General features: G+C 46.9%; 1 protein-coding gene across 1 annotated transcript in view; it reads right to left on the bottom strand.

Annotated features, from left to right (window-relative positions):
• The window catches only part of LOC121046498 (1-acyl-sn-glycerol-3-phosphate acyltransferase epsilon-like), a 42,740-nt gene extending 25,291 nt beyond the window's left edge, over positions 1-17,449 (bottom strand). The window contains exons 1-4 of the mRNA XM_042286605.1: positions 17,375-17,449; positions 9,829-9,944; positions 7,588-7,674; positions 4,583-4,673 (exon numbers count right to left, since the gene is read on the bottom strand). Of these exons, the coding sequence (XP_042142539.1) occupies positions 4,583-4,673; positions 7,588-7,674; positions 9,829-9,944; positions 17,375-17,435 (355 nt within the window). The 5' untranslated portion in view covers positions 17,436-17,449. The remainder of the gene's footprint in view (positions 1-4,582; positions 4,674-7,587; positions 7,675-9,828; positions 9,945-17,374) is intronic.
• Between the last annotated feature and the right edge of the window lie 307 nt (positions 17,450-17,756).

The following is a 17,756-nucleotide window of genomic DNA, read 5'->3' as shown; positions in this document are numbered from 1 at the left end:
TAAAAGCCATTCTTTTATTTTACGTTTCTGGGACGTTTTTCTTTCAACCTGTACACGTTTTCGGTAGGAGAAACTTTTTCAAGTGTTCTGGGCCTTTGAATGTGCAAGAATAGAACTCTTCCGGCGGGTTCTTGATAGATTTTTTTTTCTCCAGCTTTTCATTTTCGCATTTATTGTTCTGATTAATTTTTTTTAACTAATAGCAAAGTCATTTAGGTTAAAAGACATAGTTTCGAACCTCCGAACTACTAAGCATGTGACGAGTAGTGCCTTCTGGCAACGAGTTTCTAACAATGACCATCTACGCAATCTTTTATGCAGTGAAGAGCGACAGTAGACATCAGTCTTGTACACGTTACTAAAAAAAAGTAATCGGTTACAATTACTATTACTCTTGGCTAAAAAGTATTCGATTAGATTACTTGATTACTCGACGGCAAAAGTAATTGGACGTTACTTAAAGAAGTAATCGTTACTTTTCCGATTACTTTATTGAGTGAAGACACATCTTTAGCGCTCATAACAATGAACTACTTCCAACCTGTATTTCACATTTGCACAAGTATTTAAAAAGAAAAACTGGCTCCCTCTTCGTGGTCGTTGCACCTTCACAATGCGAACACAAGCATAGAATTCGTTTGAAGACGTTTAATGATTTGGGCGTTCGCCAGTGTGTGTGTGTGGTGGGGGGGGGGGGGGGGGGGGGGAGCGGAGGGGGCTTTAGATCTTGTTAAGCTTGAGCAAGGGTTGTCGCTCAAAGTTTGCGTCGCTCATTTTATTATTCACATGTGAATGAGCTCGCATGTTATACAAAAGAGCAGCAGCTCCAGGATTTGAAACGGATCATGTGTAGTATCCATTAGTGGAAGAGATCGCCCCGACCACTTCTCAACTCGATACATTGCTTGTCACAAAGACCACGTAGGGGAAATGGGGAAATATTTCAACTGCCTTTGTTATATTTTGCATCCGCTTTAGGCATTCTTCGGTTCTGGTTCTCCTACGGACTGCGAGTAGGTACCCTAAGCAGGATTTTTTTCTATATTTTTTTATTTCTGTGTGTGTGAGCGTGAGGGGGCTAGTTTGATCGAAGGACTCACAAAGCTACATTCTGCTTCCTCAAACTTCACCCTGAATGGCCTTTGTCACGCACTGTGGCTTCCCTGGGGCTTCCCACTCCCAGTCCTAGCTCGAAAAAAAAAACAAGACAAAAAAAAACGGAAATTCACAGAAACTGTACATAGAAAGAGATTGACCTCGTCTCCTACAGCTCCGCAAATATCTCTTTTTTTCCGTTCAAAAAAAAAAAGCAAATTTTATTTTTGTTATTTGATGAAAAAAGGCGTGTGCCGGGGGAGGGGGGGGGGGGGGGGGGGGTTCCGTGGACAAATCGTAACGGTTACAAGTAATTTTATTACTTCAAAAAGTATTCAAATTACTCTTGTGATTACTACCTAATAAAAGTAATCAACTGATTACAAAATTACTCCAAACATTAATGAATTACAAGTAATTTGATTACTTGTAATGCGTACGGTACAAGTCTGGTAGACATACATATGCCTAAATAATTTCAGATTAAAATAAGCTCGACCATTCCCTCTTTCCCCGTATTGTTTTCTTTAACAGCCCGAAATATCTGGGGGGCGGGGGGAACTGGAACCCCTCCCCTCCCCTCCCTCCCCCCCCCCCCCTCCCCACCGTTCTTCCTCTTCCGACGTCACAGGTATGGTAGAACGTTCCTCGAACTCGAGTTGTGTCGGTTTCTGTGCTTTTTGCTCGGCGTTTCTTCCGTCCCGGAAAATAAATCTCCAGAACAATTACAAACTAAAATATTGTCAAGGTGCAGGCGAGCTGGTGAATGTTAATCATGATGCAAAATCCTGAGACTGGGAATGAAATTTGAAAGAAAAAGTGTAAGAAGACAGAAAAAAAAAGGGGGCAGGACAACGTCTCAAACTCAGTTCAGTTGAGTTTGAGACGTTGTATACTGAGCTGAGTTTTCAGCTGAATTGAGTTTGCGACGTTGTCCTGTCCCCCTTTTTTTTCTCGCCTCACACTTTTTCTTTCAAATTTCATTCCCAGTCTCAGGATTTTGCATGTACAAACTAAATTTACTATATGCCAGCGTCACTCGGGCGGCGTTCGATAGGATTACTACCAGCGTGCGAGGGGGTAGAGAGGCCGTTTGCCAGATAGCTTAAACGTTTTCTGAGTCTCAACCACCTGCCTGCCCCTGGCCGTTTCGAACTGGATGAGTATCGTTAAACAGTGAGTTCGTGTGACCCCCTCGGAGGGGGGGGGGGGGGGGGGGGGGGGGGGTGGGGGGGGGGGGGGGGGGGGGGGGGGGGAGGGGCTGGCGGTTACAATTACTGATCTGGGGTCACACGTCACTCTCCACTGGCAAATATTCCACCACATCCAGGACACTCGTCGTACCATTTAATTGCCTTACCAACTTCGCGCAGACACACCCGAACTTTTCTAAACCTGATTTCGTGAAAATCAGTGAGGCGTGAAAACGTTATTTGAAACTGAAACTGTGGAGGAACATGAAAGACGAACTTCGAACTTTGCGCACTCTTGGCCTTAAAATAAATTCGAAACCTTCAAGTTTTTTTTTTTTTTTTTCGAATTCAGCTTTAAAAGAGAATCGAAACCTTGGAATTTTATGTAGAAAGAAAATCGATATTTTCGAATTTTTCAACCTTCAGATTCAAAGGAATTCGAAATCTTCGAATTCTTTGATCTTTAGACCCCAAAAATTTCAAAACTTTCTAATCTCTCGAATTTCAAGTTAGGAAAGGAAAGTTCGAAATCTTCAAATTTCTCGAACCTCAAGTAAAAAATATTCGAAATAATCAAACCCGAACTTTTAGAAACTGTGAAAGCTTCGAACTTTTCAGATTCGAAACTCCACGGCGATTTAAAGTTGCGAACTTTTCGATTTCGAACCTCGGTACGGTTGAAAATATCGAAATCATTCAGATTCGAACCTCAGTTCGGATCGAAAATTCGAAACCTTTCGAAGTCGAACCTAGGTTTGTTCGTGGCATCCCTAGTTTGTACGCCTCAACGGGTGACCGGTCTCTTAGCTGTAAAGGTAAAATTAAGCCAGTGCAGTACAACCTGCTAACCTGGAGCTTTTAACGTGCATTACAGGAACGCGTGCCGATTCCCCCTTCTGAGCTCTGCATTTCCGCCTTTTATACTGGTCGTTTTGAAGATACGGATTTTCTCGGTGACCACCTAAGCAATAAATAATATTTCCAGGATGTTGATTTATTTTCAGTAATGTCATACCTCTGAGAGAATTTTGAACGGCTCAGGGGATGAATTTCTCAGTAAAAAGTAAACACTCATGCCGTAATTATTTGAAAGCCAACAAATCAAGCCGCTCCAATGCGGCTCCAAGCCATGTGTTTGCTTCACCGCACGGCACGTCATAGTCAGTTTTTCTATCGCAGTTTTTATTTTATTTTGGTACTGTTCGCGTGCGGCTGCAATTGTCGTCTTGAATTAATCTCTGTAGATGGGGTATTCACACAGGCGGAAACGATGCCTCACGAGGAGAGAAATCGCTTTCCGATCAACCTGAATGCAGTCAAAGGCGCGACTTGCGGCGGGTATTAAGTGTATGGAGCTACGCCATGGCGAGCTCGAAAACTTCTAGCGCTCATCCCAGCACGCCACTTGGAGGGCAGTTTCTCCAGGAACCGTAGTATATTTAAACAGCAAAATAACATATAGTTGTTTTGTTTTTTGTCGATTTTACCTACAATACTTCCTTAATGCTAAAAGTCCAAACTGTAAATATACGTACTTTCCGTCACATTTCCACAGTTTTTAGTCCATACTGTTGTCTCCATCCCAGAGCGCAATCGCTCTTGAGTTGGAGACAACAGGACATCGCAGAGCACAGTCATATTGGCCACCGTACGATAGGAGTTTCGGTTCAGACCAGCGTTCCAACATGAGTACCCCCCTCCAATCACGGCCCGACCAGCAACATCAATGCCCGACGGTTTACGTCATCTCATCTTGTTACACCAACTGATATGCGAACACACGGTCACATCGGCGATAATTCTAGTCATTCACAACGCACAACACTGCCACCGCTATGTTGCTGCTATGTTGGTGACACGCAGAAATGCAGAACCACGTTGATTTCTGGCGGAAAACAGAACCCAACTCAGCACAGAAGGCACCCGGCAGCAAAACCTGCCTGACCACATGGTCCCACAAGTATCCGCGCCGAGAGGCATTGTGGAATTTCTTAGGAAAGGTCTATTTATATCCCATATTCAGTCAATATTGCGTTTAAAACTCAGTTTAATTTTTTTACCATATTACCAATATAAACTTTTTTTCCCAAAACTTGTTTTATAATTTAAAAGAAAATAAGTTGGTTGGAATAGACCCAGACCTTACTTTTAGTGCGCTTTCCATCCATAAACGAGGCGTTTAAACGTAAATATCAAGACGGCACAATTTTTTCCGATTTTGTTTGGGAGGAGTATACAGTTCCGTTTCGCCACTCCTTTAATTAAGTTATAAAAAGGTCATGCACTTTTCGTACCTTGACGGAGCGCAAATTCGTAGCTCTTCTTAAGTTTGGCCGTGTGTCCTGGCTCGAAGAGAGCCCCCTCAGGGAAGATCACGAGGCTCGACTGCAAAGCGAACCAGTTGTCACTTTTTGCAATGATCCCAGACGGCCGCGTACGAAGTGCAAAACGAATTATAGGAACGTCCTGTGCGCTCCGCTTTCATTCCGCGTCATCTACCATGTAGCCCTGAAGAAAGTAAAAAAAATAGAAAACGAGAGAGAGGGGGAGGGAGGGGGCGGCAAGAATTTGAAAAAATCGTAACTTTCAGATTTCGCTGAGGTTCGAATTTGAACCTTTCGAAGGTGTCAAGGTCACTGAAAATTAGGGTTCAAAGATTTTGAATTTCTTTACTGGTTATACTTGAAAAATTCCAAGATTTCGAATTTTTTACTGGTCAAGCTTGAAAAATATCAAGATTTCAAATTTGTTACTGGTCAAGCTTGAAAAATTCCAAGATTTCGAATATTTTACTGCTCAAGCTTGAGAAACGTTAAGATTTCGAATTTCTTCGGTGCAAGAGGTTGAAAGTTTTCAGTATTTCGAATTTATATTCTCAGTCTTCGAATATCACGGAAAGAAATCGAATTCCTTAGGTTCTCATCAAATGTTTCCGAATTTATCACGAAACTTTGCAAAACGTGCGACAACTTTCATTAAAAAGTAGCGCATTTTTTTCATGAAGCGAAGACTTCTTTTTCTAAGTACTGTGGTACTTACTGTAATACCATTATTACTCTGGTTTTATCGTAACTCATTAAGTAAGCGTTCAGCTGGTTGAGCGGCTTGGCAAAAAACCACGAGGCAGACCGGTGAACCTCGTTCCTAACTCTTTGCAAATTGGCAGCAAATCGATCGAACACCACTTAAATTCAAAGGTGGCACGAAAGAACGAGACATACCAGACTACGCAAGCACATAAAGACACCCAGGCTTCCCGAAAGTTTTAGATGCTCTAGGTGTTTACTGTACTCCGTTCACCGCTAAGCTGAAACTTCGGTGGAAGCTACGTCCTGGTTGAACTAGTCATACACCTCTTATTGGCCACGTAATAACGCTCCCTACCCCCCCCCCCCCCCCCCTTATAGCCACACGCAGAGGTCAGGTGATAAGAGGGAGGCGGCTGATTGGTCCGGTGGGCACTTAGCTCCCACTGCGGTCTCAGCTTAGGAGTCAACGGAGTAGAGCGTTGGGACGGCCCGCAGGATGAACACTGGACACGGCGACACGGGCACGGCGCCCAGCCGTGCACCCGACACAGCTCAGGTTCGAGAAGAACGCAAACAGTTCAAACCCGGAGGTCCTTCGAAAATACACCCGATCATTCTGGGGCTTAAGTTGGACACTCGGCGAGAAAGTCGGCGAGATTTCTGACCAAGACGGTTGGCCAGCGCCAAGACGCGGCGCTGCCTTGACCAATCGCGGCGCTCAGAAACCTCGCCGACTTTCTCGCAAAATACCCAACTTGGAGCCCCAGGTCACTGCCGGTCGTGCGTCAGGCTCGCCATTTCGACGCTTTTTCGCTCTTTATTTTCGGTTAATAAAGACAGTGGCAACTGTAAACTGCAGATGGTTACTAATGATAATAAAGCAAGCGCCGATCCAGCGTTTATGTCGAGCGTCGGCGTCGCACTGTGAGCGCGCCTTTTCCCCGCCCGCCGCTTACACAATCTAATTGGAGGACTTACAATAAGAAACAACTGAGGTGAGGAAACACTTGCAGTGTAGCGCCTCGGTCGAATTTTAGGCCTGCATATCGGGGACCAGTTGGCCCGCATGTTACCTCGGTTAACCCTATGGGGTTATATGTGGGAGAGGCTCTAAGCCAGAGTCGAAGAAAAAGTCTTATGTATGAGGCACGAGGCCTGGTCGGCGAGGCGAGTTGATGCTGGAGCGACCTTAGTGATGCATTTTGCAATTTTCTTTCCACACATCATACGTAAAGACCCCCGTGGGCATTTAAGGGCCAAATAAATTAAATCTTTGTGTTACGTATATATATATATATATTTTATCCAAACCTTCGTGGGTAATGTCGATTGCAACTTCATCCCACTTATGTTCAGAAAATACCAAGTCCATAAACTTTTCTTAACTTCACAGGTTCGCAAGCTGGGAATCAGCAAATGCTTCACACTGCGACAAACTTGAAAATTTCCAAATCGGCCAGTTTCTTAACGCAACAATATCGTAACTTTGAAAATCGCCGAACGATCTCATGTAACAGCTTCGAAAGTTTACGACGTTTCGAACCCCTCGATTCTATCTCCGAACCCCAGGTTAAGAAAAAAGAAACATTTGCGGCAGCTCTACTACCAACACCTCCTATAGATTAAAAAAAAAGAAAACATTAGGGCTGAGTTTTTGTGCGTCACTAAAGAAGGCCACCGTACATCGCAGATTGGGCACGAGTGCTCAGGCACGTAGCCAGGGGGGCGGCCCATGGGGCCCGCGCCCCCCCTTCCCCCCCTCTAAAATCTTCGATTTTGCTGGGACCTAATCTCTTCCCTCCCCCTCATACAGCATTTTGTCATAAGCGGCCTCCGCCCCCCCGCCCCGGAAACAAAATCCTGGCTACGTACCTGCGAGTGCTGCATCAGCGGTTGACCGCAACTAAATTCGTGGGAACACGGGTTTTAACCGAACGCTGAGGCAGAATTCGTGTCCAATTTGTTCCCTACGGCAGCCCTTTTTAGCGACGCAGGAGAGTTCAGCGCTAAGGCCATCTTTATCTGCACGAGACGCGTTCTTTTTTTTAACGAAGTAAGCTTATTCGTTGATATTTGCGATCCATACTTTCACCACTGCCGCATCTCTGTAGTAGATCGCAGCAAGCTACGTTGAGAAACCGATTTTTGCGATCCGTTCAAAGTGGGTTAATCCCTTCGCGGCCCTTGTGGCAGGTGACTACGGGTGCGTGTACCGAATGATTACGCCAGTAAAAAACACGTTCCGCGCTGCAGCCACGCGGCGGCCTCACCGGCATGTTCTTGTTGGTGAGGTAGGCCAGGGAGCGACGCATCTTGCGCACGTTGAACTGGTGCCGGTTCACGTAGATGCAGCCGTGCTGAGCGTCCGAGAGTCAGTGTCAGTGGTGCGTTCGAGAAGGACGCGCGCGGCAGCCTTAAGCTGCTCGATAATTTGTGTAAATGGAGCGTGGTGGTTGAGTTACGGTGTTAGAGAAAACTGGGGAATTGTAGTAGACCGTCTCCGCAGCCCGCTAAGCACCCGCATAGCTCTCCGTAATCCGCCACAAGACCTTGAACTTTGCAGACAAGGCTGGCGGTGCGCATGCGCAGCTGCGGCGTTTTCTTCACGATACCGTAGCGGAGGAGAAAAAAGGTCTACTACAATTCCGACGAAAACCGGACGACACGTTTCTCGTCCGGTTTTCGTCCTTTACGTTGTTCTTTTCTAACACTGCTCCTTGACAAGTTTGCGTTGGTCTTACAAGTGGCGTCCAATGCGCCGATGCCCGAGGACCGTGCCTCATGCGTCCTTGAAAACAAATTACGGAGCAGCACTGAAATGAGCGGCCCTTGAAAGCGAATGGCGGTGGAGGATACCCTCGTGGTATCCTCCACCGCAAAACAACGGTTGCCGCTACTTGTAATAGAGTCTACTAGAATACGAGGCTGCGCGTGTAGACAACAATCGCGGCGCTGCAGTCGTCACGGTATTAGAAAGTCGTTGCAGTTGCCAAGTTTGGCGAATATTGCATCAGGCGTTTGCAACCCTTCGCAACGCACCTACCGCGACGCACTAGCCATGCGCCGGCGTCCACACCCGTCGCAATCTACCCTGCCTCACTATCCCGTATTCCACTACACTTTACTTGTAATTCCCGATGTCCGAGCAACATTACTACATGGTTCAGTCCCAGGATCAAGTTACTTTAAGTGCCACCAGAGCAGGGGTCTCCAAACTTTTTGGCTAAGGGGCCGGATAGAGACTCAGCCTGTGTCGAGGGCCGGAATATAAATGGGCAGATGTAAATGAGGAAAATCTAAATAAATAATCCTAGATATCTAAGCATTTAAATATACAATATTTTAAGTTAGAGTAAACATGAAACAAAAATATTTTAAGGTAGATGAATGCATTCACTTTGTTATCAAATTTAATCATTTAGCTGCTTATGACATCACGCAATAATTGGAGCCCAGAAAACATACCAGCATAAACCAGAGTGCATAGGAACTTTGGCACGTTCACACGGGGCAGAAGACTAGTGAGAACGATAGAAGTTATGCTGACAATATTTAATAGTTACTACACAGTACACCAAGCACTATATACATAGGGACGTAAATTAATTTTAACTTAGTTACCCAGATATGGAGCAGGGGATTAGGAGTGTGGATTCTGCTAATGACAAAATGCCCAATTACTAATATGACCAGAGGACACGCCTTACGGAAGGCAGTGTTCTCTCGTTTTTTTCTGGTAACTTCATTTACACGGTTGGTGCGCGCCGCGGCGCCGTTTTACACGCGCTTATTTTTTCGCCAGTAGCGGGCGTGCTGGAGGTGGGCCGTGGGCCGGGCTCCATTGGGAGGACTGCAGCCAGCCACGGGCCGGTCTGAAGACCTCCGCGGGCCGGATTTGGCCCGCGGGCCGGGGTTTGGAGACCCCTGCACTAGAGCGACAAACAGAAACAACCAAAAAGGCAAGCGGGCGATGGTACCTTTAGTGAGCTTGCAGTCTACCTGTGTTCGTGCCGCAAACAAGAATGACAGCAGGGGGTACCCTCATTTTGCACTTGATCAAGACTTGCCGGTGTCCAATTTTTTTTTTTTTTTCGTTTGTCGCTCTAGTGGGGCTCGGCCAACGCGATACCACCCAGAACACGAGACCTGCGCATGACTTTGTTACTCGTGAATCCCCGACAAGTGGCAAGCACGCTGAACGCTTGACGAGAGACGCCGCCAAGCCGCACGCGAGTCCGTCTTGGCATTGCCGCCTGCTAGCGTATGCTCCGTCGTTGAGAGTAGCAAACGCGGCGTAGCGCAGAACACGTAGAAACTGATTGGTCGCTCAGGCCGAGTTCCTGCTCGCCGGCCAATCAAAGGCCCACGTTCTGGGCTACACTGCGTTCACCGCGCGCTCAACGTCTGAGTACAACAGAGCCTTTACGCTCGTTGCGAGACTCTGCAAGAGGCGCTGGCGGCGATGCTGACGCAAGAAACGCCGCTTAGAGCGGGGAGACTCGGGCGTCCACCTGGTGGAAGTAGAAGCCGTACAGGGGCACCGACTGCAGGCTCTGCTTGATGATGTAGCGCAGCTGGCCCGGGGAGCCCGTCCTCTCGGCGAAGATGTTCACCGCCACCCAGTCGACTGCGTGTGCAAAGCGAGCCAATCATTCCAGGGCCACTGCTACAGTGAACTATACTTTGTTTCACCTTGTGTCCGAGCGCGGCCGACGCTATGACCCGAAGGGTCAATCTAACGTTGAGAAAAGCACACCGTCATGGCGCGCTCTCCGCTGTTGATAGGACCAGCGGTGCTCGCCATCTTTCTCTGCGGGCTCCTCCGCCGGCTCGTTCCATCAAGAGCGAAAAACGCCATGACGTTGCGCTTTCTGCTCTGTCTGATTGGACCTTCAGCTCATAACCACGGCCACGCCCGGACCTAAGCTAAAACCAAGTGTAGAATATAGGTAGTTAGCTCAGCGAACCACTGATCTCTATTATAGGAGGCTGGATAGCGCATAGCCAGCCACTCGCCGAGCAGGGCGGAAGTGAAGCCACCGGAAGTTTGATGGTTGTCCCGGAAGTCGGGCGTCTGCTGGGCTTCCTAGTGCATTCGGTCGATGTTTTGATCTGATCGTTCCGGTGTCTTTGAGTGGGCTTTAATAATCTTGCTCCGAATTAAATTTCAAAAATGAGGCATTTGAACTTTGGGAATATGCACACTTGATCAACTAGAATCTCAAAATATTTACATTGAACGGCTTCCCCTGATACTTCTCGGGTCTGCATGCGCTCTTACTGCGCAACAAGCAAACTCTCATCAGGTGGCAGGCGAAAATTCAGCGCCCTCGACGCTTTTTGACAACGGCGCAACGACGCGCCCTTGACGCAACGACAACGACGACATTGTCGTTGTCGTCGTAGACGATTCGGCATTGCACTTCAATCGACATAAGCGTCAGAAAACACATTAAACCGCCAAGCCAAACCTGCTCGTCGAAAGCGCTCGGAACGCTCGGATCCTGCAGTCCAGGCTCCCGCAGCGCTGCTGCGTACATCCGGGACCTTTTCACAATCGCCGCTTCACAGCAATTCATGGCGCACGTCGTTGTCTGATCTTACTACCCTGTAGCGTTAGGCCGCTGCTCGGGCCTCCGACGCCAAAGAAAGACAGAGTCCCGCTCCCAAGTCCAAACCAGAAAAACCCCCCTTTTTATTCGTCTTCCTTACATATGATATATATACAGCCGGGAGCCTGGCATCTTTAGTCGACCCGGCGTAGCCTTGGCCGTGGCCTTGGACTCCGACTCAGCGGCATCCTCCGGCCGCCGGCTAACACGAAACCACGTGAGGTCTCGAAACGGCCGCGCCCGCTCGGTAACTCGAGCCGGTCGCATCTGCTGGTAACACCACATACCCCTCCTCTAGTTCACTGTGAGCCCGCTCGCAGTTGGGCTAGTTCGGCGAGGATTACGTGGAGGCTCACGCTATGGTGCCTAGAACGAGTCTCTGACAGGTATATTTACCGCGTCCAAAGAAGTGGTTCCTCGAGTTCCGCCTCATGACGTCATGCAAGTGTCATGCTGTCGCCGGTCGCGACCCTGGCGGTGTCTCAGCAGCGATGTTGAATGTGGCAGACGCTTGTTCTGCTGCAGGTCGATTTTTAGTGTGACTGTCCACGGAAGGTTCGGCTACCAGAAGTTGAGACCATAAAGTTATTACAATAAACGCTAGAGGCTCAGCTGGTGTCAGTATCTACGGGACTTCCGGTTGCAAATTGAAGCAAACAGCAACCAGTCTACTTTTCCAGTCTTCCTGTGTATTCCTATGGGAAAACGAACGTGATATTTTTCTCTTCGCCAGCAAAAAACAGAAATCAGCGTAGTTTCTTTACTCGTAACGGGTACTATGTAGCTTTATTCACATTATAAAAGTGTAATTTATTTAGTTAATGCTTTTTTGTGAGTAAGGTTAACACCAACACTCGGTTACTGCTTTATTTTGATTATTCATGCACAGTTTGTTACTAATCCAGAACGTGCGTTCCATAACCGCATTTTTTTTTTCTTGTCGTCTGCTTTGATTGATGTCGCGTGTATTATCATCCTTGTGATATTTTGTCAAGCTGATTCACGCGGTGTCTTTCATAGCATTTACTATATCCTTAAGTACGAGCCCTATAATAGTAGCCTCCAAAGTCAACACGTATTATACATGTGTATTGGGCTATTGCAGCGCATTGTCCGACGTTATGAATTAAAAAGAAAAACTCTCTAACGGACTCATATTTTTGTACATCCGATTACAAAACGTTCCAAACATTTTACTCTGCCACGACACTAAGCAATATCTGCTCTTACAATAGAGCACGACGAGAGAACACATTTGCGTTTTCCCATAGGAATGCATTACCGGATGTCAAATTTAGACTGGTCACTGTCTGCCTCAAAATGCGGCAGCACGCCAGCACCAGAGCCGTGCATAGAGAGAGTGTGGTCAATGGGACGCGCGGGCAGAGCCAGGGCGTGCACCAGACGCAGAAAGATGGCTTGCCATGTTCTCTTGGCCAACCAGAAGCTGAAAATAATCCCCTAGCTGGGGTAGCGAAGACAGTTTTAATCATAGGCATATGGTTTTAATAAGAGCGTAAGGGCTGAATGTGGTAACCCCTCATGGTTTAAAACAGGGAGCACATGATGTTTTGATCATGATCACGTAGACATCTAAGAAACGAATGTGCCGCTCGAACTTTCAGAGTGCGACCGCTCGGACGACAGACTCCCGGCCCTCGGTGCCTGGCGTACGGATTATGTCGATCGTCTCGCTAGTCGCACTCTTCAATTATGATTTGGATGACCTTGATTGAAACATCATGTGCACGATATTTACAATCACCGAGAATTACTCCGACGCACTTATTAAGTTTGTTTCTGGCCACCACCACCAGGGTATTATTTCCGGCTTCTGGTTGGCCACATTCGAATCTGCGAAGACGCCCTGGAACACGCTCAGCCCACTTTCGGCCAATGGCGTCTCCTCGTTGTCGTTTTATACTTCCCAATGGATGGCATACTGCCTGTATATACGGCTCTGTAGCACCAGCTGAACCTCTAGCATTTATTATTAATAACTCTACGGTTGGGACCCTGTGATGCCCGCGACACATGCGTTTACTCGTGCATTTCGCCAGCATTTGTACGCCTAACCACGACGATAGCGACATCCAGCGGCACGACCGTCCGGCTTTTGTGATGTCATTGTTGCGACTTCGAGACCTGTTTTGATGCATTGTATATGCCAGGGGTGGCCAAGCTGCGGCTCGCGAGCCGCATGCGGCTCTTCGCGTGTTGAAGTGCGGCTCGCGGCTCCCTACCCTCCCCCCCCCCCTCCCCCGCCTCCCTTCCGGTCACACGAGCACTCACTTCCCCCCACCCAAAAAAAGAGATGGAACGCGTTTTAAATCGAAAGACAGGTTGCGGTTTGGTCTTGTGCTCTGCTACCTTACGCGCAGTTGGATTGCTTTTGACTTGGATGGAATAAAAGTAGTTCGAGTTTCGTCTATTGCTCTAGACAAAAGTTTGCACCCTCCCCCCCCCCCCCCCCCCCCCCCCCCGGCTCTCGAAAGTTTCGTGCTCTTATTTGCGGCTCTTAGGTCGGGTCAGCCTGGCCATCCCTGGTATATGCCTACTGCGCCGAACCTCTGAACAAATCGCGGCGCCCTCATTCTGAGTAGTACAAGCTCTCCGGAATGGACTTCGTACTACTTATGGCACCTTCGCTGAGTTTTTATCTTTTTGTGCATTGCTGAAGAACAGGAAAACTTCTTTCGACGTCCGAATTCGGTTAGATTCAACGCCGCAAGACAATTGAAAGTGCCAGGTTCACGCCCCCCCCCCTCCTCCCTCTCCCTCCCCCTCCCCCTCCCCCCCCCCCCCACCCCCACGGCCAGGGCGCGCGTTTTTTATCTCTGCGTGGTGACGTAAAAACATCTAATGTCCCAATGCGCTTTTTTTTTTTTTTTTTTTTTTTTACTTTGGAACGCGTAAAATGCTGTATTTTGGCTCACGCTTTGAGCGTGTTCGACGGTGTTGGAAGTTTTCTTGTTTCTTTGTATATTGTTCATTATCTCGCGTTCCACACCGGGGCAGACAAGCTTCTGCATGTGTGGAAGTTCGAGACGCTCAAGTTTGTACTACCCAAAACAAGTCCCAGCGGGCCCTTTTTACAGCGTCCCCTGGGTAACGCAGGATGCCTATGGGCGGAATGGGACGCTAAGCACACCAGTCGGAGACGCGCTCCAGGCACCATTTCACCTAGAAGGCAAGGTCTTTTCATCCCTCTGGTTCTCACTAGTGGATCTAAAGTCGGTCAGGTTTCATTTATTGCTCTAAAAAAAGTTTGGACCCCCCTTTAACTGACTTTCCTCTTCCAGGCGGCTCTTGAATGTTTTGTCGTTTCGTTTGCGGTTCTTAGGCCGGTTGAGCCTGCCCATTCCTATCTATGCGGACAGCGGACGATTCACCTCTCGTGGTGGTCGAATAGCTCGTTTTCTGTGCTTTGCGGACTGGAAACGACCATTCCAACGGCAGCGTGCATGATGAGGGCAAGAGGTTTTTTTTCGCGAGTTTGCAAAGGACGCTAAAATTATTGTTATGATTGAAGGGCTTCCTAATGCCCTCGAAACAAAGCGGTTCGGGGTTTGGAACAACCACGCCGGCCAAAAAAAGAACACAGTTGTCATTTTGAAGATGGGGTGGGGTTGTCAGCAGCTCCGCCGCTTGCAACTCCCTTGATGTCAATGCCTTAGTTTGTAAGCACGGCTGTTTCTCTTTCTATTGTCTGTGCAACTGAGCCATCAGTTGTGGTCGTTTTTCCCTGTGAGTTTCCAAACGCCTATCTACAATCTTCTGCCCAAAATATCTATGCTGCAGCTTCGCATCGAACAGTTTCATATCGAGGGCCTGCAGCTTTATGTGCCGCTACTGAATGCACTTCTGAGCGGCATTCAGAACAGGTAAGAGATGTGGCCTAAACTGCCCGGAGGACAGTTTCTTTTTTTTTTTTTTTTTCTTTTTTTTACATAGTTAATTTTTTTAATTCTTTAAACAGCTTATATTCAGAGACTGTTAAAACCATGCTTAGTAACAAAGGCTAACAATGAGTTTTATGTCTCGATTTATATTTCATTTATATTATGTGTGCTAAACATTCGATGCTCTACGATTTCGCGGTGGACGCACATTTGAAGATATTCCCAATTGTTCTCAGCTATCATGCAAAAACAACTTCTCAAGCTCTACAAAAAACAGCGAGTGCGCAGGCAAGCTGGTAAATGTTGATCATGATGAAAATAACCCGAGACTGTGGTAAAAGATGGGAAACTTTGTCAAAAATAAAGGACACAGGAAGGACTTCTCGAAGTTTCACGAAGTTTCTCATCTTTTGCTCATGTAAATTTAAAAATTCTCAAGCTTCTTTTTCTTGTGCCCTTACTTACACGGGGTACCAATAATAAAGCCCATGCCTTTACAGAAGAATCAAAAAACGCCTCTATCGAACCAACGCGTAAACACGATGTGAGGTTAAGAATTGTCGGATAAAAAAGTGAATATTTTTGTAAGCATTGGGTCGTCTCAATATCTAATCACGAAAAGTTTTTCTATCGTCTCAGTACCATAAAGCGATAACGAAAACCCGTATAAAGCTTCCCAGTCGGTTTCGCCTTGCTAGCAAACGACAAAATGGCTTCGCGTGTTGAGTGGTTCCTTCCGAGGGAGTACACGACCGCGTTGTATGAGGTTGGAGATTATCGACGAAAGTTTTACTCTCGGGATCAACTTTCTTTGGGATCGGTGTCAGTGGCTGAAAATTTCAAAGAAATAAAGCAAGGATGCGGTGTCAAGCGAAAACACAGCGACAGGTAAAAACCAATCCTCGTCTCGTACATCTATAATTGTTGTCACAGCCTCAAGAAAACAGCGAACATACTGAACCTTGATTTAGTGTTTTCAATTCCGAAAAAACTTTCGAGCCTCTGCAAAAACGCGACCCCATCCTCAAATCGAGCATATCCTGCTGCTCCAAGACTCATAGAACAAACTTTGTGTTTTGCGTTGAGGGTAATCAAAGGCTTCAGAGTATTGGTGATCTACATTGACTTAAAACGAAAGAAACACACAAGAAAACAAAACAGACGACACAGCTTTCGGTGTCGTCTCTGTCGTCTGTTTCGTCCTCTTTTGTGTTTCTTTCGTTTTAAGTCAACGTTGCGGGGTTTGCCTATTCATCCCCTTTTTCCTGTGAAAGATAATGAGTAGAACCAGCTGGGCGGTGTCTCAATGACCGCCTTCGTGAACAAAACAACATCCTCCTCAAAGCCAACTCTGGAATTCACTCTCGAGATTGTGGGTGTTCGGCGCATTTCAACTACCTCACCGCACCGTGTTAGGCACAAGTGTCACCCAACCAAGCAGGGAAACTATCAAAGCCGAGAACATTATACAATTGGAGGACAAACCTGTTAGCGCGCCGTTTATAATAGTGTCACAAAAAATCTAGCCGCAAGTTTTCTAGGGGCTAGAAATGAAGTTTTCCTTTTTCGTTTTTCCTTTCTTTTGTTTTTTCTAATTAAAAATTGTCTTAAATTGAAGTAAAAGTAAAAACAGAAGTTTATCACGCAATACAGGGTTCACTCTAAAAAAAGCCCGTGAGTCTGCTTTCCCGCACAACACTCGAAGAGCCAATCAGCGCAACTTACGAAGGCAGCTCAGCGAATGACGATGCCGAAGCATATGTCTAGACCAAAAAACGCAGTCTGAGTTGTGACATTAAGCAATGCAAAACGTCACGCTTGCATTGCTTAATGTCACAACTCAGTCTGCGTTTTTTGGTCTAAACAGATGTTTCGGCATCGTCATTTGCTGAGCTGCCTCCATAAGTTGCGCTGATTGGCTCTCCGAGTGTTGTGCGGGAAGGCAGACTCACGGGCTTTTTTTAGACTTTTAGAGTGTTGTTAGTGAGCGCCCTGCGAGTATTTCTTGTGTGTATTGGAAGTTTGCGCGACAGTTTTTCAAATGCGCTGTAGCGTCGATCGACACGACTCACATTTTATTACGCCGAACCGTTCTTCAATGAACCAGTAACCGCCACAAGAAATTATGGTTTCGTTCTGGTTCAGTTTTATTAGGGACTTTTAGCAAATCGTTACCCTGTTCCAGGTACCGTACTACCGAAGCCATTGCGCGTGCTTTTAAGCACATGCCCTGGTGATTCCTTGACTGCGGGGTGCGCGCTTAGAAGTATGCTTCAAAGACTCCAGTAGTGCGGTACGCGAAACGCGGTAACGGTTTGTTAAAAGTTCATATCATCAAATGTCCCTGTTCTTTCAAAAATAATGGTTTTGCTCCGGTTTTCGGTTCGGGTTTCGTTCGCCACCCAGCTTAGTGCTACCTTACGTCTGAATCGACGCAACCTGTAAGGAGAACTCGTTTCAAAAGTGAACGAGTAATGAACCTTCGTGGATTTCCTTGAGGGGGCAGTTAAAACTCTGTACACGGTTCACAAATAAGTGCTCACATGTGGACTGGTGGTTCACCACGTAGAAGGCTCGCTCCTTCTTCTGCACGACGTCGCTCATGTCGCCGTGAAAGAACACCTGCAAGACATAGGACACCTCAACTGACACGTAGGCACGCTCCACATAGGAACGAGTCCATGCTTCTTTCAATCCCCCGAGAGAAGCTGTCAATCAATCAATCAATTGCTTTGTCTTCACGGCGAGAGCACTCTCCAAACATGGTACATTGGGACCAAAGGCTAAAGTATCTTCTGACGAGGTACCTGCAGTGTTCTACTTATTCTTCTTTAGTCATCTTCTAATTTCCAAATTATTATTATATCTGTCACTAGCTGCTACTTCGTCTTCTTCATTGTCAAGCCACCCTCGAGACGGGACCTT

The sequence above is a fragment of the Ixodes scapularis genome, unplaced genomic scaffold, assembly GCF_016920785.2.
Source record: "Ixodes scapularis isolate PalLabHiFi unplaced genomic scaffold, ASM1692078v2 PGA_scaffold8__174_contigs__length_109621045, whole genome shotgun sequence".
In the NCBI taxonomy this organism is placed as follows: domain Eukaryota; kingdom Metazoa; phylum Arthropoda; class Arachnida; order Ixodida; family Ixodidae; genus Ixodes; species Ixodes scapularis.
The sequence above is the reverse complement of the archived record's forward strand: the minus strand, read 5'-3'. Positions and strand labels throughout refer to the sequence as shown.